We start from the raw sequence: 19,007 nt of genomic DNA, 5'->3' as shown, positions 1-19,007 counted from the left end.
CCCCAGGAGGTTGGAGTGAGCAACCAAGCAGAACACCTCACATGCTTCTCACATATGGTGAAATGTGCCACAACAGAATGAGCACCGTTAGCACACAAACTGATCTCTACACTCAGGTAAACACAGCAGATCAAAAAACATAATCCATCCATCCATCCATCCATCTTCTACCGCTTTTCCGTTTTCGGATCACGGTGGATGCTGCAGCCAATCCCAGCTCACACAGGGTGAGGGGCGGGGTACACCCTGGACAGGTCACCAGTCCATCACAGGGCCAGCACACAGAGACAGACAGAGACCAACAACCACTCAGACTCACACTCACTTTAGAGTCACCCGTTAACCCAAACATGATGTCTTTGGATGGTGAGAGGAAACCAGAGTACCTGGAGGAAAACCACACAGACACGGGGAGAACATGCAAACTCCACACAGAAAGGACCCAGGCCGGGAACTGAACCCGTGACCTCCTTATTGTGAGGCAACAGTGGTAACCAACTACAACGCTGTGCTGCCCCAAAAAGACATAATCACAATGAGTAAAAAATATACAAGCACGCACTCTGCCCTTAATGTAATGCAGACAAGGACATCGGGAGTGGTGACCTGAAAGTGCACTGAAGGCTTCAGTGGACTGTTATATAATTTATCTATATAAAAACAGACAGCACAGAGTCTTATTTCCTGAAGCCCAATGTCCACAAAGCATCCATGCACATCTTCTCTGCTGCTTTTCCTTTAAGAAGGAGTAAGAAAAAGTCTAAGTTTAATTGATGGCAAGTACTTTGATGGCATTTTGGGAATTGAATGTACTATCTCTGGTGAACATGTTTGGTCAGGCCCTCTAATATTAGCTTTCAACCAAAGGTCGTCCCCTAATGCTGGCCATGACATAACCCCTAAGTTGCGTCTGTCTGTTTTATTGGTTATTTCCCTCGGTGTACTGTATCTAATGTCTGAGTGGTTCTGAGCCTCTCTGGAAATATTCATTTGAAGTTAAATAAAAAAAAATAAAATAAAATTCTTAGTCTTAATTGAAGAACTTCTAGTATTACATTCGGTGAGTGATGTATATCTATATGACAGAAGATAACTTCTGATGACAGCGTCATCAGACACATCAAACTTTTCTGGCTGAAAAATGATTCTAACACAGAGGAGTGCCAAAAAGTGCAGTTTTATAACACAGTATTATAATATTTGTATTGTAATACAAATAATTTCTCCTCAGGCACTTCCTCAACTAAGTCTTTATCATTTTTTTCTGCTTCTGCTCACAAGATAAACTACCTTGAATGGACCAATTCTTATTTTATTGGTGCAACGCTATATTTGACATCTTATGCAATCTTATCTGCAAAACAACCCAAAGGCCAAATGTTACTAATATAGGTCTTAGAACAAGGTACTTAATTTTCAGATGTGCACATGTGATATTCTGCTCCTAAAAATGGGTAAGGGTTAGGGTTAGCCGAACACCTTGTAAATCATCAAGCACAGCACATACGGTGACTCTTTCACTTCAATCAACCGAACTGCTTCTTCATATCTTTTCCTGCAATGCAAAACTCTCACGCAGAGTTAGGGATACACACTGGCACTGTTTTTCACAGCCCGGTTTGTTCTTGTTCAAGTTTAAATAGTTTTTATTTGAGTTTTATAAACATAAAAAAAAAAAAAAAAAAGGTTTGGCTAAAGCAGAACATTTTTATATCTTGGCTCAGTGACAGCCAGAGCTGGAGGCTTTATGTTTTTAGATTTTCGGAAGTACAGTCAGAAGAATCAATCTTGTGTTTTCTTCAGATAACACCTGAAGGGAACTGGGGAAAAAAAACAAACAAACTTATTAACACTCACAAATGCACTGGTTACACTCATTACTCAAAACGGGATATAAAATGCTATGATTAAAACTCAAAAGTTGTTCTGGAAAGTCAGAATCAATCAGATACATCTCAATGTAATTAGCTGTGGTGAGTTTTAATATTTCTAACTGACTAATTAACTGATTAACTGAAGGATTATGTGTTGTTTTAGGGATTTAAAGCATTCTCACATTTTACACCCATTGGATTGTGTGAAAAGTCATTGTCACAAAGCTCAAAATTACATTGTCTTTCTCATCCCATGAAACTATGACTTTTTGAAGATTCCTGGTTGTAATACAACCACAGCAAAATGTTGCAACAGAGGAAAAAAATTATTAATGAAAGTTAATTCTGCATCAAACACTCACCAAACTCATAGTGCGCTCATCATGTGGCCAACAGTCAGCTGTTCTTCTAACTGGGTATTGGATAAAACATATATTATCAGTGGAGGGGGGCTTTAATCCTTTCAGCTTTGCCAGAACACCTATAAACCAATAAGACATAAAATGAGAGGGACAGTGGCAATGAAATGTAGAGTAAATCTCTAGGGCTCATGACTTTCCTTCCTCTGGTGACATACATTCCCGTGTGTGTTCACACAGCAGACACTTCTGTCCGCTCGCTTACATGGCACTCACAGCTTTTACAGCTTTGTCTGCTATAGCATGGCTTTAGTTCCCCGGCAGAGTCAGTACCGGAGAAACTTTAGCCCACATACCATAAGAGCAAGGATAGGCCAGTTATTCTGAGAAATAAAGGGCAGCAGAATTACTGACAGGCTGGCAGGCAGGTTGACACAGAAAAAAATCCAGACAGTAAGGCAGTGAAACAGAAAGAAAGGAAAGGCTTGGGAGACTAATGAGGAGTTTTCATGGGGCAGGAGGGAGTTTTAGTCAAAAAGACATGTCACAGTTAAAAAGAATGTGGTCTTTCTCATATATCTGGTAATGAGCCAAGGAAAGGAAGTGTTAGGATTTGAGTTTTCTTTTTTCTTTTTCAGTTTCAAACTGATGTTGATCCTGGAAATGGGTGGTGGTGCCATCCATTGCATATCCTATTTTGTAAGACCTGAAACCTCTGTGCCCCGCTATTTTAACAGCTTTCTATTTGCATCACGTTGTCAGCGTAGATGAATAGGGGGCCCTGAGTGGGTGGTGACCTGCAGCATGTCATGCTGTCGCCATCATAATGAAAGGCTCAATGATGATGTCATGAAAGTAATACATTTGAGAGGGGTTTGAGGAAAAACAAAAACTGCAGACTGTCCCTGTACTAATAAGTTCTCCTGCACAGTTAAATTTTCCAGTCCAGTGTTTCGCCTGCTCACATTTTCCCAACAACTCTTACCAGCCATAAATGGAAGAATGGGTTGGAGAATCAATTGTTATTTTGAAGAGTTTTACACACAGGTGATTGTGCTGCGAGAGGACAGTGGCTTTAATTCAGTGAGATTAGTTCAGAGAAAGCAAAGATATCTTTAGTGCCGGACAGAGGTTTGAGTTGCTTTCTGAACGTCGAAATAATGAGCCCTATTTAGATGCCATTCCAAGTGTAGGCATTGTAAGGTTTGATGATACTGGGGACTTTTATCTGTGTCATATTGTTTCTGTTTGGATACAACTACCTATTAACTGAATTATACTGTAAAAAGTAACTAGGCAGACTAGGACCTAGATAAATGTAGAGGAGTGAAATGTTCAGGACTTCTGGAAATAGCAGGGAAGCAGAAAGTCTCCTTAAATGGAAATGTGAACTCATTTAGGGATGAAAAAAATAATACATTCATTGTATCAAAAAAAAAAAAAAAAAAAAAACTTTCATAAATTTACTCAGAATAAAGCACACCAAAATAATTTAAGAACACTGTCGACACTGACCATTTGTGTCTTGGTCTTTGTTTAATTAGAAAATCTGACCTCAAAGAGAAGATTTCCTTCATGCTTGCAAATTGGACTTAAATCCAATTTAAGTTAAGAAAGTGGCCAGTACTTGTTGGGTTATTAAATTACTCTTTCTGTGTTTCTGTGAAATTAATTTTTGCCTTGCACCCTGTCTGCTTTCTTCATGTGCAACATACATTTTCCACCGTGTCTGCAGCATGTGTATTTATGTCCTGATGTGCTGAGCTGTGTGAAACTGTTAATGTGATGTTGACAGAGAAAATCCCTTCACAAAGGTATGTAACCTCATAGATCAATCCTCTTAACTGATTAAAACTTTACCAGAGGTTACACTCTCCCCTGTAGCCATCTACGGGTCAGCTGCCTGCTGCTGGTTTCATCACAGCTGCTGCAATGACTCCACAGAAGTAAATGAACATTAATAACAGAAAATCATACATGGTGTGTAAACAGTCTTTTGAACGAAATGCTTCCTTTCACCCCTAACAAGAAATGTGAACTTTGAACTACTTTAAAAGTTTTTACCAAGTTTGGATTCTTCAGTCATCCAGCTATTTTCCTCTGTGTCTGCACTTATCAGCTCTGTCACAGTCAGGGAGACTGAAAGTGGGTCAGACTGAGCATGTGAGAGGCCCTGAAAAGAGGCTATCCAGCAAGCCAGACCCTCCCTAACCCCTCAGTCTGACCCCAGGTATGAAATCATTTAGTGTGTGTGTATATCTGTGTTTGCTTCTGCCTTTGGCTTCTTTCTACTGCACTGGATCCTCTCATTCAACTGATGTTATATTTGTGGAAGGTTCCATGGTGATGATGACTTGCAGACATGGAAAAGGGGTGGGTGGAAAAATGGATGTGTCTATTTGGTGTGATCTCTGCTCTCCCTGCCACTCTATTCACCTATTCAAACAACAGCTGAACAGTGATAAGTGCGATCGGGGTAAGGACGAATAAAATATTCCAGGAAGGCCGAAAGTTAAGAAACAAAACTGAAGTACAGAGTCCAGGGAATGAGGACAAGCTCAAGGGGCTGACGCAGACCTCCAGTTGGGCCCCGAGGGTAATTCGGATTTGCAATGAGACATGTTGCTGTACATTCCCAACCCGACTAAAGCTGCTGCTGTCTGCTTTATTTGCTTTCAGACCGTATGGGCCATTACATAACCGGCAGGTTGTGCCATTAATAACACTATTTACTAAACATTTGCAGTAAAGATATCTGTACATACTCAATGCAAACACTGTGTATAACGCTGCAGGGGAAATCCCAAAGATAGAAAACTGGTGGATGTTTTTCTATAGAAATTGTGGAATGATTATATTGCTGATTGTTCACCGCTGCGTGGACTTAGGGATATATGACAACAAGAGAGGGAGGGAAAATAACTGTCACCACTTAAAATCAATACCAGATTTTATTGCTTCCTCTCTGTCAGGGGCCTGTTTTGTGCAGGAAAAAGGTTGACTTCAGCAGAATCCTGCTCCTCTGACTGCCATGACTGCTGTCTCTGTAAAGCGACCAGACCATCATTCATCAGCCAATCAAAGTCATCATCTAAATAAGTAAGTGTCTCAAAGGGGAAAACAATGTCACCTGCCGTACCATGTGGCCAGGGAGAGAAGGAACAGCCTGTCAGGGGTCGTTGCTCTACTCCTCTAGTTGCAACTTTGTCCCAAAGTATCAAGTACAAAAGGAAACTATGAAAGTACATGACTTGTTGGCTTGTTTGTATTAATACTGTATGCCAGAATAATAAGAGACTTGTTTCAGTGGTGCACTGACAATAAATGTATGTGTTATGCTATGAGCTGAAATGACAACTGTTGAGAGACCTGTTCAGCTGCATCAGAAACATGCTGTTTCCCATTTTGGACAGCAACAGGTTTCCAAGCAATCAGGAACAAATCAAAGTGTATAGGTCACAGTGCATATTCAGAGAAGGAATATTAGCCATTTCCTATCATGATCAGACCAAAAATGAATTAAGATGGAAAGGAGAGCAATTCAGACAGGGCGAGAGAGCTTTTCCTCAGTTCGATGGGTGGTTAGATGAACGTCAGAGGCAGAGTGTATGGTGCTGAGAGTCGCAGCAGGCTCTGAAATTCCGCAGGCCTGGGAGACCAGGCGAGCGCTCGTCCCACACCTGACCTTAGCACCTCTCTGCCGTCCTCCACTCTCTCCAACAACAGTCCTCCTCCACCTCCTTTCTGTGCACCACATGAACCTCTGTCCTTCTCCCTTCCAAGACATTTTCATTTGGCAGGTGCTATAAGGCAAAGCCACTTACAGCCTGTGTCCCATTTCAGTCTCTTGAAAGTCACTGACCTACTGATGGACCAGTGAGCAAACTGAACAATGAACAAACACAGCAGATAATTGAGACGTTCTCCTTTTCAGGGAGGCTGAAGAATGTATACAATAAAAACAAACAACCAAAATGCATGAAACAGCACACACAGTCTGCAGACTATTGCTCAAATGCACACGTTTCTCCAGGATGATAAAAAAGGCCAATTACACTGTGTTTACCTGTAATATTTTCACCTAAAGATATAATTCAGTCATAATATGAATGCTGCAATGGAGTATATTAGTGAGGTGTCAATGAACACTTAGCACAACTTGGCCCAGAAAATATGAATCTGTCAAACTGTGTGATATAGGACCTCAGAATCTGAAAACTAACAAGTGAAAAAGATTGAATGTTAAGAAGTTTTAAACAGGCATGAGAATCAGGGGATTTTTTGATCCTCTTTGAGAAGAAGATGCTGAAATATGCTGAAACGGCTTTTGCCAACATTATTGCATGACAAAGGGGCAACACATAGTTTGCAATCAGAGCCTTTTGAACCCATCATAACAATGTATTTGACCTATTTGTAGCCGACAATATCCTTTGCATTGAACTGTTAATACAAGATGAGCATGAAACCGAATTGTGTCACATGTTGCTCTCTTGGTGTATAGTCACACATCCTTTGTTTGACTATAAGTCAAAAAAGTATCCACATCCTTAATTTACTTAATTATACTTGTATCTTGAATAAGATCAAGTTAAATTGTGTCATTGTGAAATATTGACTCATTTATTCTTCTCTTTGGGCATAAATTTGTTATTTAAATGAGACCATCTGTGATATAAGCACAAACAGCTTGGATACACGACAAATCCCTTACTATTGAACAAGTCACAAGCCAAGATGAATAGAAATTTATCAGTAATTTGTATTTCATATAAACTTACTGTACATTGTGCATGTTTTCTAAGTAAAAAGCAAAACTTAAGCTATTGCTGTAAAATTCATGTCGCAGGTTAAACAGTACCATATATAATGAAAATACCAAACGTATATATATATATCTCAAGATTTTACTTAATGTAATGTAATGCATCTGTGTACAGCTTCTCTGAGCAACCTGTTTCCGTGTTGACCTGAGGCTTGGCCTGTACCCAAAGGCACTGTGAATGCCTTTTAAATGTACACGAAGTCTGGAATTACTGTCCTTTGTCGGAACAAATGGTAGCTATAATAGATATTGCAGTTATCTTAGATGCATTTGGGGGGGCAAACAAACGGAAGAGGAGTGACTCTGGCTCTGGGGAAACTGTGACGAACAGGGTCACCTTGTTGTCTTTTTTTTTTTTTTGTTGTTTTTTTTTGTCTGTTTTTGGAAAAGCTCAAGTGTAATCTGTGTACCAAGCAGCTCACAGCTAAGGTAACCCATTGTTTACAGATTAATCCCTGTTCCTTTGGTAGAACAGGCTGATCCACATTGTTAAGGTCCGAAGGAAAGCGAAATAGATGATACTGAACTGTAACAGTTGTGGGTCATGTGTACGTGAATAGTGCACACCTGCTTGTGCGTAAAGGAAAATGTTTGCAGTTAGGCCCTTGTTACAGTCCCTGGGCCAGTGTCATGTGTGAGTGTGTGAGGATCCTGGGGTGAGAGTAGGGTATTGTGTTTCTATTTTATTTATTAGCCTCTTATATAAGCACCAGCAGGGGGAAGGGAAATACTGAGGCGGGGCTAAAGGGCACAGAGCTTCGAAATACAGTCCGGGTACACAGAGTTTAGGTGGTTTATAAAATGAATAGAGTTAAATTAAGTGAACAAAAGAAACATCAGACGGGAAGAAAATCACACAATTATTCTTCCTGAAATGTTTATTCGCTGGCAATGTCTTGACCCAGTCTGAAATGCAATGGGGAATGCACATAAAAACTCAGGGTTCATAATTTTTGCCCATAGAGAGGTCACCTTGTTGTTGTTGTTTTTTTTTTTTAAAGAATATCTGTACTGTTTCTATCTCCAACTTTATCGGTAGAACTGCAGGTCTGCAGTGGCTGAACCTTTACAGAATATATAAATTAAGCCAATGTTTTGAATCCTAGTAGGGATGGAAGGAATACTACACTGAAAAATCCAACTACTACTACTAATCCAACAGTTAATCAAAGCAGACACACACACACACACACAGCACAGCTCAACCAGGGCATTAGTGTGGGCAAACAAAGAGGCTGAGACTAATGAACACACCTCCCGGTTTACTCACAAAGAACACCTGGGCTTAGACCGATTGCCCCCATCCCCCTATCACCCCCAGAGTGCACGTATAAAACGTGCCCTGTGTGTTCCTCTTCTCGGCTCTGTTGAGAAAACGTGATGCCGTGCGCCCTTGTCCTGGCTTGGTCAGTTGGGGGGCTCATAGTGACAAGTCCACATTGTATTGGTGGGGGGATGTGTTGGGTGTGAGGGAGGGCAGGGCAGGTTGTGGTGAGGAGAAAACAAAAAGGGAGAAAAAGGATGAAATGCTGCAGCCCTCCCCCCCTTTTTTTATCCCACTTCAGTCAGTGTGTGTAGCATTGCCCCCCCACCGGCCCCCCACCACCCTCTACCCCACCTCCTCCCCTCCCTTCCCCACTCCTGTGAGGAATTGGGTTTACATAACCCACTGCAGTGAGATAACGCAGCACACAAACCCCTGACGATGCCTTCTCTTTCTCAAGGCAACGCGGACATAAACATTTGGATGATGCCGCATTAAACATCTATAGTCTGCCCAATATATAGCACAGCATGTGCTATTGTGAGAAGGCCATGCTTTCCTCGCTGCAACATGCATGTACAAGCATCTGCAGATCCAGGCTGCTCCAAGTCAATGCTACTACCCAGCATCAACATCTGGGGGCTTCAGTTACACAACGTGATACCAGACAAACAGCTTCTGTATGAATTTTCAGGGAAGTGTGCTCTGATTAAAAAAAAAAAAACATCACAAAATACCAAAGGCTTTTTTATTTCCTGCTGTCCTGACAGAACCCCTCTCGAGCACAACCCTGTACCGTGTGAACAGACCAGAGTCTTTTTTTTTGTGTGTCCCTGTAGTGACAGTAAGTACGTCAAAGCAGTGTGTGTCTGTGTGTTTGGGGGGGGGTACAGGGAGGCCGTTGTCATGAGAGAGAATGCCATTTTATCAAACTCTTACTTAATCACTTAGTCTTGTACCAGTTTTGTATTGTGGGTGGCTAAAACCAGTTCTGTCTGGACAGGGCTGCAGGAGAGGTCGGATTCAAGGGCTGTTATCTATCTCTGGGAACCAAGTTAAATGCTTCTGTGTCTGTGTGTGTGTGTGTGTGTGTTCGGGAATGTGCGTCATTCTTTCTGGTGAACTTGGATCTGTAACCAGGACTGTTGTTCTCTACATTCCCCTGTCACTTCTGGCTCAAGAGGGATCATGTTGTATTACCTCACCCAGCTTCACTTGCTTTCTGTCAACTGGAACACTAACTTATGAAATCATTTTTGAGGGATCTCCAGTTGCTATTTTTAAATATTTCATAATCATATGACACAGGGTGCTTGATATTCTACTGGATCTCACATTTGAAACAGGTTTTGACTGTATTACTCAAAATCCATATTCAAACTTAATATTTCAAAACAAAAAAACTCAAGCTGTTAAGTCAATAGTAAATCAATTATTCCAGGAATAGAAACAGTCTCTGCTCTAGTTTTGCATTTCTGCCATTTTGAGTGAGAGGTGCAGACCATCTCCTGTCTGATTGCATTTTTTTTTTCATGGGACTCAAAAAAGTTAACAGAATAATTGGAACATATTGTTTTTGGGAGGACACAATGTTGATAAAACACAAAAACCCACGACGGCATTAATTAAAGAAAATAACATCCTGGACAATATGTGATCCACATACATTAAGTTGTGGCTATTTGGCAGGTTTGCAGTGGTGGAGTAGGGATGAGCTGGAACCAATTTTGCCCTTTCTCTGGCCAGACAGGTTGAGGAGAATCTATTCTCAGCACCACAGCTTCTTTGTCTCAGATACTAAACTCCCTAATCTTTTTCCCATCCTGTCAAGTGGGTTTGGTTGGGGGTGCTTTCAGCATCAATGGAGATTTGTCCCCCAAAGAGCCTCTCCATTTCTTTCCTGGAAAACAGAACTATGTTCATTTGAATGAACTGCAGAAAAGCTAAACCACAAAATAGAAAATGCGTCTTCTGTGAAAAATGGCACTTTACTTCGATGCCATTTCCAAATCTAACCTTCAATCGACCCAGAACATTTATCCAATTAACCTAATCCTTTTTGTTTGGAAACTGGACTAAGGAGCATGTTTCATAACATCACAACAGTGTGAATCATAATGGTGAATCACACTGTTAAAAAAGATAAAGAGGCTTTGGGAAGCTTTGGTTACATAAGACAACATTTTTTTTATTTCTCACCTCTGCTGTACACAACATAAACAGGCAAACACACAATCAGACACAGATACACACTCACCCACACACAGGTCTTAAGAAAATATACAAAACAAAATATGGCTGTTTATATGCCATGTGGGCTGAGCACTGATAATACAGTGGCATAATAATAGAAAAAGTAAATTATTCATCATCCTCTTCATCCTCCTCTTCATCGCTGATGACATATTTCTTGGCCTTCTTGGTGGACATTTCCTCATCATCCTCTGCCTTTCTCTTCCCTGATCCCTCGCCCTCCTGTGAGAGAGATGAATGGCTGATAAGAGGTGTGAGCCCTGCTAAAACCAGCAGACATTCTGTACAGCTAGTCAATACTTTCTGTTTGTCATGTTCCAAAATTAGTAGCTACACATTTAGTTTGAAAACATCATCAAGTTTTTTTGTTTGTCTTTGGAGAAGCAATCAGTGCAGAAGTAAATGTGTGCTATTCAGGAGGACAAGTATGTCTTGTTCTATTTAGTTCATTTTGAGGTTAAGTGTGTGAATCGTTGGGTTTTTTGCCTCCAGCGTCCTGCCACACACTGCCCCCTGTCTGCCCAGCAGGATGATGCACCTACCTCATCGCTGTCTAGCTTCTTGGCCTTCATCAACCTCTGGGCTTTATCATCATCAGAGCCTTCATCACTATCTGACGAGTAGATCCTTGCTCGCTCCTCTGAATTGAGAGCAGAAAAATGCAGATTTTCATTTGACCTCAGTGACTCAAGTAAAATACTGAAAAACATTTTTTTCTGTTTATTAAAAAAAATTTATTAAAAAAATTTATTTAATAAATTAAAAATGTATTCATAAAAATAAAATGACTGTAGTGCAGTCACCTCTAAGGCCTCCTCCCCCCTTGTATTTGCTCTTGATTGCTGCCAGGCTTATTGCCTCTTCGCCCTCCTCCTCATCATCGTAACGGTCGGGCTCCAGGTAGCTGCTGCTCAGGCCTCTCTGGTGCTGTTTCTCCCTCATCCTCCTCTGCTGCGACTCTCTACGGATGGAAGCTCGCAGCCGCTCTTCCTCTTTCTGCCATGAGAAACAAGGGTGCAAATTTCTTTTCAAATATATATATATATATTTTTTTATTAATTATTAATATAATTTTTTCCATTCCTTATCATCATCTACAGTGGTAAGAAAAAGTATGTGCTTATTAAAGTTTATACAGCAGATATCTCCCCTTTACTAGACGTGCTGACACCATTCGTATTTCACTGACCACTGTGTGACCTTATTATGTAAGTGTGCCAGGTTATGTCTCCTACATAACCTGACATGATGCCTGTCAACAAATGGTCTCATTACAAAATGTTTTGGTCTCCGTGGCAATAAAAGTGTTGACAGACAGGGCTGAGGAAAGACAAACAGATCAACTGAGATTGACAGAATGCGAGTGTGTGACCTTTATCATTTCGTTGCGATGTGACTCTGGATCCCGTCCGGCCATTGGAAGAATTCTGATCTTCTGTGTCTTAGAGCAGCGGTCAGCCAGAGACAGAGTCATCTTCCTGTGAGTGGCGCTGTCTGTGGAATGGGGCCTGGAAATACAGGGAAAACACACCATCAATGACAGATTTAGGACAACTGTGAGTCACTCTACTTGGCAAGTTGAAGCATCATACACCTTATATTTCTACACTTAACCAGTATATCCTCGCCAGCATTTTGGATGAAGTCACCTGTTTCATGTTTTGGCACAACAGTGGTGTCAGCATTTTATTTTCTTTCTGACTCGACAAATACCAAAACTCATTTCTGCCTCAGATTTGTCATTCTCTGGAACATTGCAAATATCTTTGAAACAAAGTGCCATGAGTGAACCCAGAGCTAATTCATTATCCGTGGACTGGAGTGGATGATAGTATCCTCTTCTCTGTTGTAAAACTGATCCCTCATTAGTAAAGCCACCAATGGCAACATTCCAGTCTTAATGCTGTTGTGTTAGTGAAGCTGCAGCAAGCTTCTTAGTTTAAAAAAAACAACAAAAAAAAAAAAAAAAAACTACAACAACATAAGCAAACAAACAAATATTGTGTCGTGACCTTCTTAATCCTGAACAGCTTCAGCCTCAATCCTAATAAAAAAACTAATGTGATGATAATACTGAATCAGAACAATTAGCAATGTCCTGCCTGGGAGTCCATTGTGCATTAAAGCAGCTTTGGCAAGTGTCCTATATCCAGGTGGACTTGGGGGCGCTAAGAAGATTATGCACTTCTTATTGAGAGAAACCTGGGCAGCTAGCACAAGGTGATCTAGGGACTTACAGCATAGAGTACATTTCTACATGAAGGGTGCTATTGTTGTTGCCATGAGTCTATTTAGTGCAGGCACGACTGAAAAATGGTCAGACAGAGCAGGAATATCCGTAGCAACGCGTAGATTTTGCCACAGGTGGATTGGGTGTCTCACGACATTGGCATGTTAATCTATTACCTGAACGTAAGTTTGGTTTTGAACACAGCCTGTCCCTGCAGTCCAGTGCCCTGTCGGATGAACAGGTGGTTGTGGTCTCCCTGGAGTGGAGCCTTGTAAACATCAAACACTTCGTTCCCAAGATGGAGGGACATGCTGTGATAAGGACAGGGAATTTAAAAGCTTGGAAAGTACAGAGCACATTGTCTTCACAGAATACCGACCACTACACCCAGACTGACATACAACGCACCTGCCATCAGACCATTTGACAATTCGTGCGTTGCTCTCTCGTGTTTCATTTCCCTCCTCGTCTCTCTTGACTCTCCACCGAATAGTGTTCTCCACCTGTTGGGGACGAAACAAAATTTTTGCCACTTCACAAACAAATTCACTTTGCAAATGTACTGATGACCATCATACAGACTTTTTTTAAGAATCTGACAACCACGAAAGTATGAATTCATATTGATATGGGGGACTACACACCTTCAATTTGAGCCTGGTCCGTCCCTCTTCATCCAGCATTTCTTCATCTTCAAATTCATCCTCATAGTACTGGGGATCAAATGGTCTATAAAGCAAGTTCAGTGAAGATCTACATAAGTTCATCCAGTACAGTATGTGTGTGCATTATATTTATTGACTGCGCTGATATTCTGACCTGGGCTCCACAGACAGGAAGTTGGGAAGCTTGACAAAATAAAGGTCAGATCCAAGGTCTGTGCTGACCTTTGGAATCTCTACTTCTATACGAGTCTCAGGTGCTGGCTCCTCTTCTGCCTGCTCCCCTTCAACGCCATCCTCTGTATCCTAGAGACACACACATAGACAGACAGACACACAGACACACACACAGAGACAGAGACAGAGACAGAGACACACACACACACACACACACACACACACCGAGAGAACATTTCAAAAACACTGTATGATTCAATGACCCTTGAAAATAGGGATCAGCTTAGTAAGGCTTAATGAGAAGCTCTGAGAAAAGGAGATTTGTGAACTCTTATATAAAAAAAGACTGCACAAATTAAAAGTGGCTTGATAATCACAACATAAAAGAAAGAGAGGGAGATACCAGGGGCTGTCCTGGGGTCAGAGGTTTCTCTGCATCACTGTCTGAAGAGATATCATCAGCCTCTCCAAACAGGTCATCTGCTGCAGTTTTCTTTACTGTGGAAAAGTACGGAGGAGGGACTGCTTAGATTTGAACTGTTGATACACTGATGAGCCAACAACATTAGATTTGCAGGAAGTTTTCTTTGTTAAAATAGTTCCTCACTTTTCTTTGTTCCAACATCGCTGTCTGAATCTGAATCAGAGGCAGCTTTTGAATTGCTTTTCTGTCTTAGGAAATCATCCTCACTGTCACTGCCCTTTGTAGACTCTGGAAAATAAAAAAATCATCATTTTCACATGAAAGCATTGTATGAACTGAAAGTGCAGAACATGTTACCAGAAACATACAGTAAGAGAGCAGGATTAGGAACACATGGCAGAAGTGGAGGAGAAATAAATCTCATATTAATCTCAGAGCTCTGAGGTTTATCCCAGAGCTCAGGATAAAATTTTCATATAGTCTTAATCTTCATCCACAAAATCTAATGTGTCAAGATTAACACAGGAGGCTGATTCAGGATCCACTTTATGTACAATACTTCTTTCATCTTTAACGCAAGATGCAAGGAGCACCTAATTTCCTGCTCCTTGGTCCCTCATCATCTGAGTTTTCTCTTTCTTCATCAGAGTAATGACGTTTATCCTCTTCATCCTCTGACTGGTCGCTCTTTGCCCCTCCATCCCACTTGTCGTCATCTGACTGGTTCTCCCTGCCAGAAGCCTCTCCGTCAGAGTGAGGTGTGGCCGGCCCTGACTGTGGAGTCCCAGGATCACTGTGCACACTGATGTAAACACACATACAACATAGAAAAAATACATCAAGCTATGTAAATTTGGTCATTGTAAAATGACAGGCTAGGCTTTTGATTTGGTGTCTCTCAAGATGAAGAAACACTTTCTTGTGGTAACTGATGTCCCTATCTGTTTTTTTCCCTGTTTATATTCTAATATAAGGAGTCTAATGTATTCTAAAATATAAAACTGACAGCTTGCTCTCTTCTTTGCGTTGAAAAGAGAATATTTACAGGACATAGGAGACCTTACTCTATATTAACCCATTTGTATTTCATTTCCCAGCTGCCATTCACTACATATATGTTCTCTTTCACAGACATTTGCATTTCTTTTATTAGCCATCCTTAATTGTGATTTAGGCACTTTATTGTGACATGAACATGTAGTTGATAAAAGAAAAAAAATTAACACACATAAACAACAAAAGGAAAACAAAACAAAAGTTTGTGGTTTTGTACCTTCTGTCTGAATGGCCACTGCCTCTCTCAGAACGAGGGCTCCCGACTCCAGACATCCCACTACCAGCTGGGCTTCCTCCATCTGATCGCTGACCCCTGTCCTCATCGTCCTCATCCTCATCTCGATGGCCGCGCTCTGAGCCGCTGTGCTGCTCTGTGTCAGAGTGATCGTTGTCTCCCTGGTCTGAGTGCATGCTAGCATCTGACTGATTCCCTGACCGTTCAGACTGATTGTCGCTGCCACTGTGTTGACTGTGCTGCTCATCCTCACTGTCATCTCCAAACAGCTCCTATGAGGTAGAGGAAAACGTGGGGTGATATACAGGTAGCCACTGTTGAGGCATGCTGTCTGGCCCTACCTTTTTCGTTGTGCACGCGCACACAACCAAACATGCACCATTGCACATTGCACATTCTCTCAAGCAGAACGTTTAAAAGCAAATCAAAATACCATAATTTATTCTGGGTGAGAACAACTTTGGTGGTCAGCACAGTCTAACTTAATGCACAGCAGACACATTATGAAATGAAATCTCACTGGATTTGTTTTTCAACCCGTTTTAAATTGGCCTACATACATGTGCCATGTAATTATGATTGCAATTTCACATTAGTGTAATTACAGAGATTGTAAAACCAATACCGTCCTAAGTATATTAGGCATTGTGAGTGTTTTTTATAAGATTGCTTCATCTTGGGTGACTTATATACATTTAAGGCGGCTGCCTTCTTTCCATTATACCCCTATTAAATCATGGAGTTAATTGGGGGAATGCTGCTATCTGACTAACATGTTCTTGGACAGTGGACGAAATAATAACTGTGCCAGTGTTAACATTTATTGAGGGAACAGTGTAAAGCATATCTGCCTGTGATCTGCTACCTGAAATCTGCACAATCACTTGCCAAAAGTACACACCTTATTCATGCTGGGTTTTCCTGCCTCCTGGCCTTCGTCTTCATCATCATCATCCTGTTCCCTCTCACTGTCGCTGCCACTACCTGAGGCGTTGCTGGCAGATCGAGGTCTCTCCTGTTCTGAGTCTGAGCCGGAGCCGGATCCGGAGCCAGACTCTGATATGCCAAAAAAAAAAAAAAGACAATTTTGTGTCCACTGCATGGTTCATCATCTAATCATTCCACAGCAGGTGAAAGTTTCAAAGCGCAATATATACACACTGGTTGCTCAGTTTTTCCTGACAGTACAGAGAGATTTAAACTCTTAAATAGTGTGAGCTTTTGTAATTAAAATTATGATATTATGAATAATTTCTCCAAAATATATGTATTTGTTTTTTTTTATTGCATTACAAGACATTGCAGCCAGCTGTTATACCATGACACCTCAAATGGGACATTTTCATATCAAGTATAAAGGACATGAAGAAAGCAGGATTTAAATTGCCACTGAGTTAGTTGTGGAGGGATTTATTCTATATTTCATATACATGAAAACAGATTATCGTTTTTCTAGGGAATACGTGTCATTTTCATTTGGTAAATTAATAACAGTGTTGCAGCAGAATACGTTATAACGCTATTCATAGCACTGTATATGAAAAATTTATTTGTTGACTGATAGTCTCGCTCTCTCAGGTGTAAGAGATTATAATGGGACAGCAGAGTGGTATCTTTACACAAATCTGTGGTTTAACATTTGGTGTCTTTCATTTAGTGGATCGGCCCAAAACACGCCTGGCCATCTATTTACTTTAAGCATTAACATATGCATATATGGAATTATTTTCTAGAGAATGGCTTTCATCAAACAGATACTCAGACTCCTTTACAAAGACGACATGAATGTAAATACATACTTATAGACGTGGCAGTTTGCAGTGATGCTGGCAGGGATTGTATTGTACTAACAATCCCAATGCAAACCACCACCTAAATAGTAAACACGAGTCCAAAGTATTATTATTTCTCCATTAGTTCAGTATACGTCTGAGTTGTTGAAATGCTTCCCATTGGATTTGTTACCTGCACATAATAATATATAATGAACTCCTAAATTTCATAAGAATAAATTCGATAAATGCACCGACAGGATGTCTTTAGAAAGCTTTTTAACTGTGTAAAAACAAATAAAGGATTATTTATTATTCCATTTTGTTCCAGTGCAGCGACTTCCTTTCCTTACCAAACGCAGAACAGTGGAGCTTAAGTGAACAGGACGGTGGCTAAAAAGACATTTTCAGGCTAGAAAAACACACAGAGACAGAAGAGTTTCCAAGAAGGATGTCTGGAAACATGAAGTTAACATTCACGGAGTTCGTGCTCATCATGTCCGGGATCCATTTCTTTGTTTTCTTTTTGACCCAAATCTACTTCCGATGTTCGCACGGGGAAAAACTCGACGCCATTCTCGAGTTAACTTCATGAACCGGCTTCAAAGTATAAAGCAATATTACCTCGCTGGTCATTGTCGCTGTCCCCATCACTGCCGAACAATTCATCCATGTCCGCCATTTCTTCCAAACCGTAAGCGGCAGTAAAATCTGACCTGCAGGAAGCAGACGGTGTCCGGGCTGTGAGGGAAGGTTTTGTTTCCGAGGTCAGACCTCAGACTGTGGTGGCGTCCACCAGACACAGGGGGGCGCCAGACACCACCATCCCAGTCAGAAACACTGCACACCAAGGAAATGTGGTAGGTGCTCCAGAATACAAATAAAAAAAAACATTACCAGAAACATAGACTTACTGAAGAGGCGTTATAAATGGCAGGTTTTTTGTAATAATAATAATAATAATAATAATATAAAATCTTTGATCCAGGGATTACTTTTTGTGACACTCTGTGATGCATCTCGGAGGGATGAGTCTGTGGCTTCCCATCAGGGAATGGCTGGGAGACATTGTCCAAGACAGTGTGGATACAAAGATAACTACAACTAAGAATAAAGTGGTTTCGATATATTAATTATATTAAAACAGATCTACCATACATATACCTTTGCTTAAATACATGAAATGGCGCTCCTTGCTCTCATTGCAACCTTTTTAAATAATTGCCATCATTCATTTGCTTTGGTGATGCACTTTTCAGCACCCACATCTCTTTCCAAAGTTTCTGTGTCACACAGGAGGCATCTTGTTACAGTGCCCATAATGTGTGAACCAACAGGGTGCATGAAATTCTATCTCTCTACTATTATGTAACAGAGGGGCATGGGCTTTTCTTGATCTTAACAGTCAAGGTAAGTTCTTCGGTGTGCTGAGCCTTTTCTTTGTGTGAGACACAGGCCATCACTGTGGGTCTCACTGTTTTACTGGGTGAGACATTGAAAGAAGTAGGAAGTAATAAAACATGTTTATCTTAAATGTGAAAGTGAGATCAGGAATTACTCTCAACAGACTACAGCAACTACACCATTTTTTCACATTTTCTGAAGGGTTATAGTGCATATATGTGGGAGTTTCTGTTATGAACTGTCACTTATTTGGTTCGCTAATAACAGTGAGGATAAAAAAATCTTTGGGTCACTGGTTAAGTTTGGGACAGTGCAGGATAATGCATGTCTATGTAGCCTAATGACCCAAAAAGTGTGTATGTCTAAACATATGTGGAGTAATGACGTAATTTGAATTACTGCTGAATTTTGTGTGTTCTCTGTAGTATTTGCTTTTGCTCAAAGCCAACCCATTTGAAAGAGTTTAATTTAA

General features: G+C 40.8%; 1 protein-coding gene across 1 annotated transcript; it reads right to left on the bottom strand.

Annotated features, from left to right (window-relative positions):
- Window positions 1–10,495: 10,495 nt before the first annotated feature.
- leo1 (LEO1 homolog, Paf1/RNA polymerase II complex component) lies at window positions 10,496–17,857 on the bottom strand. Its single transcript, XM_029498435.1, has 14 exons — window positions 17,756–17,857; window positions 16,261–16,415; window positions 15,342–15,631; window positions 14,662–14,870; window positions 14,252–14,356; window positions 14,048–14,142; window positions 13,625–13,773; window positions 13,450–13,534; window positions 13,214–13,308; window positions 12,982–13,116; window positions 11,948–12,083; window positions 11,379–11,571; window positions 11,118–11,215; window positions 10,496–10,797 (listed from the first exon to the last, which is right to left on the bottom strand). Exons 1-14 carry the CDS (start codon window positions 17,811–17,813, stop codon window positions 10,684–10,686), a joined length of 1,917 nt encoding a protein of 638 aa, XP_029354295.1. The 5' UTR covers window positions 17,814–17,857; the 3' UTR covers window positions 10,496–10,683.
- Between the last annotated feature and the right edge of the window lie 1,150 nt (window positions 17,858–19,007).

The sequence above is a fragment of the Echeneis naucrates genome, chromosome 3 (assembly GCF_900963305.1).
Source record: "Echeneis naucrates chromosome 3, fEcheNa1.1, whole genome shotgun sequence".
Classification (NCBI taxonomy): domain Eukaryota; kingdom Metazoa; phylum Chordata; class Actinopteri; order Carangiformes; family Echeneidae; genus Echeneis; species Echeneis naucrates.
This window is presented reverse-complemented; position numbering and strand designations above follow the sequence as displayed.

Bases quoted from the DNA above. Each gene is read 5' to 3' on its own strand.
- leo1 (XM_029498435.1), bottom strand. From the start codon at position 17,813: ATGGCGGACATGGATGAATTGTTCGGCAGTGATGGGGACAGCGACAAT. The intron at 14,871-15,341 runs GTACAAAACCAC...TGTTTACATCAG, and splicing joins AGTGGCCATTCAGACAGAAG to TGTGCACAGTGATCCTGGGA. The intron at 13,774-14,047 runs GTATCTCCCTCT...GTGTGTCTCTAG, and splicing joins TGACCCCAGGACAGCCCCTG to GATACAGAGGATGGCGTTGA.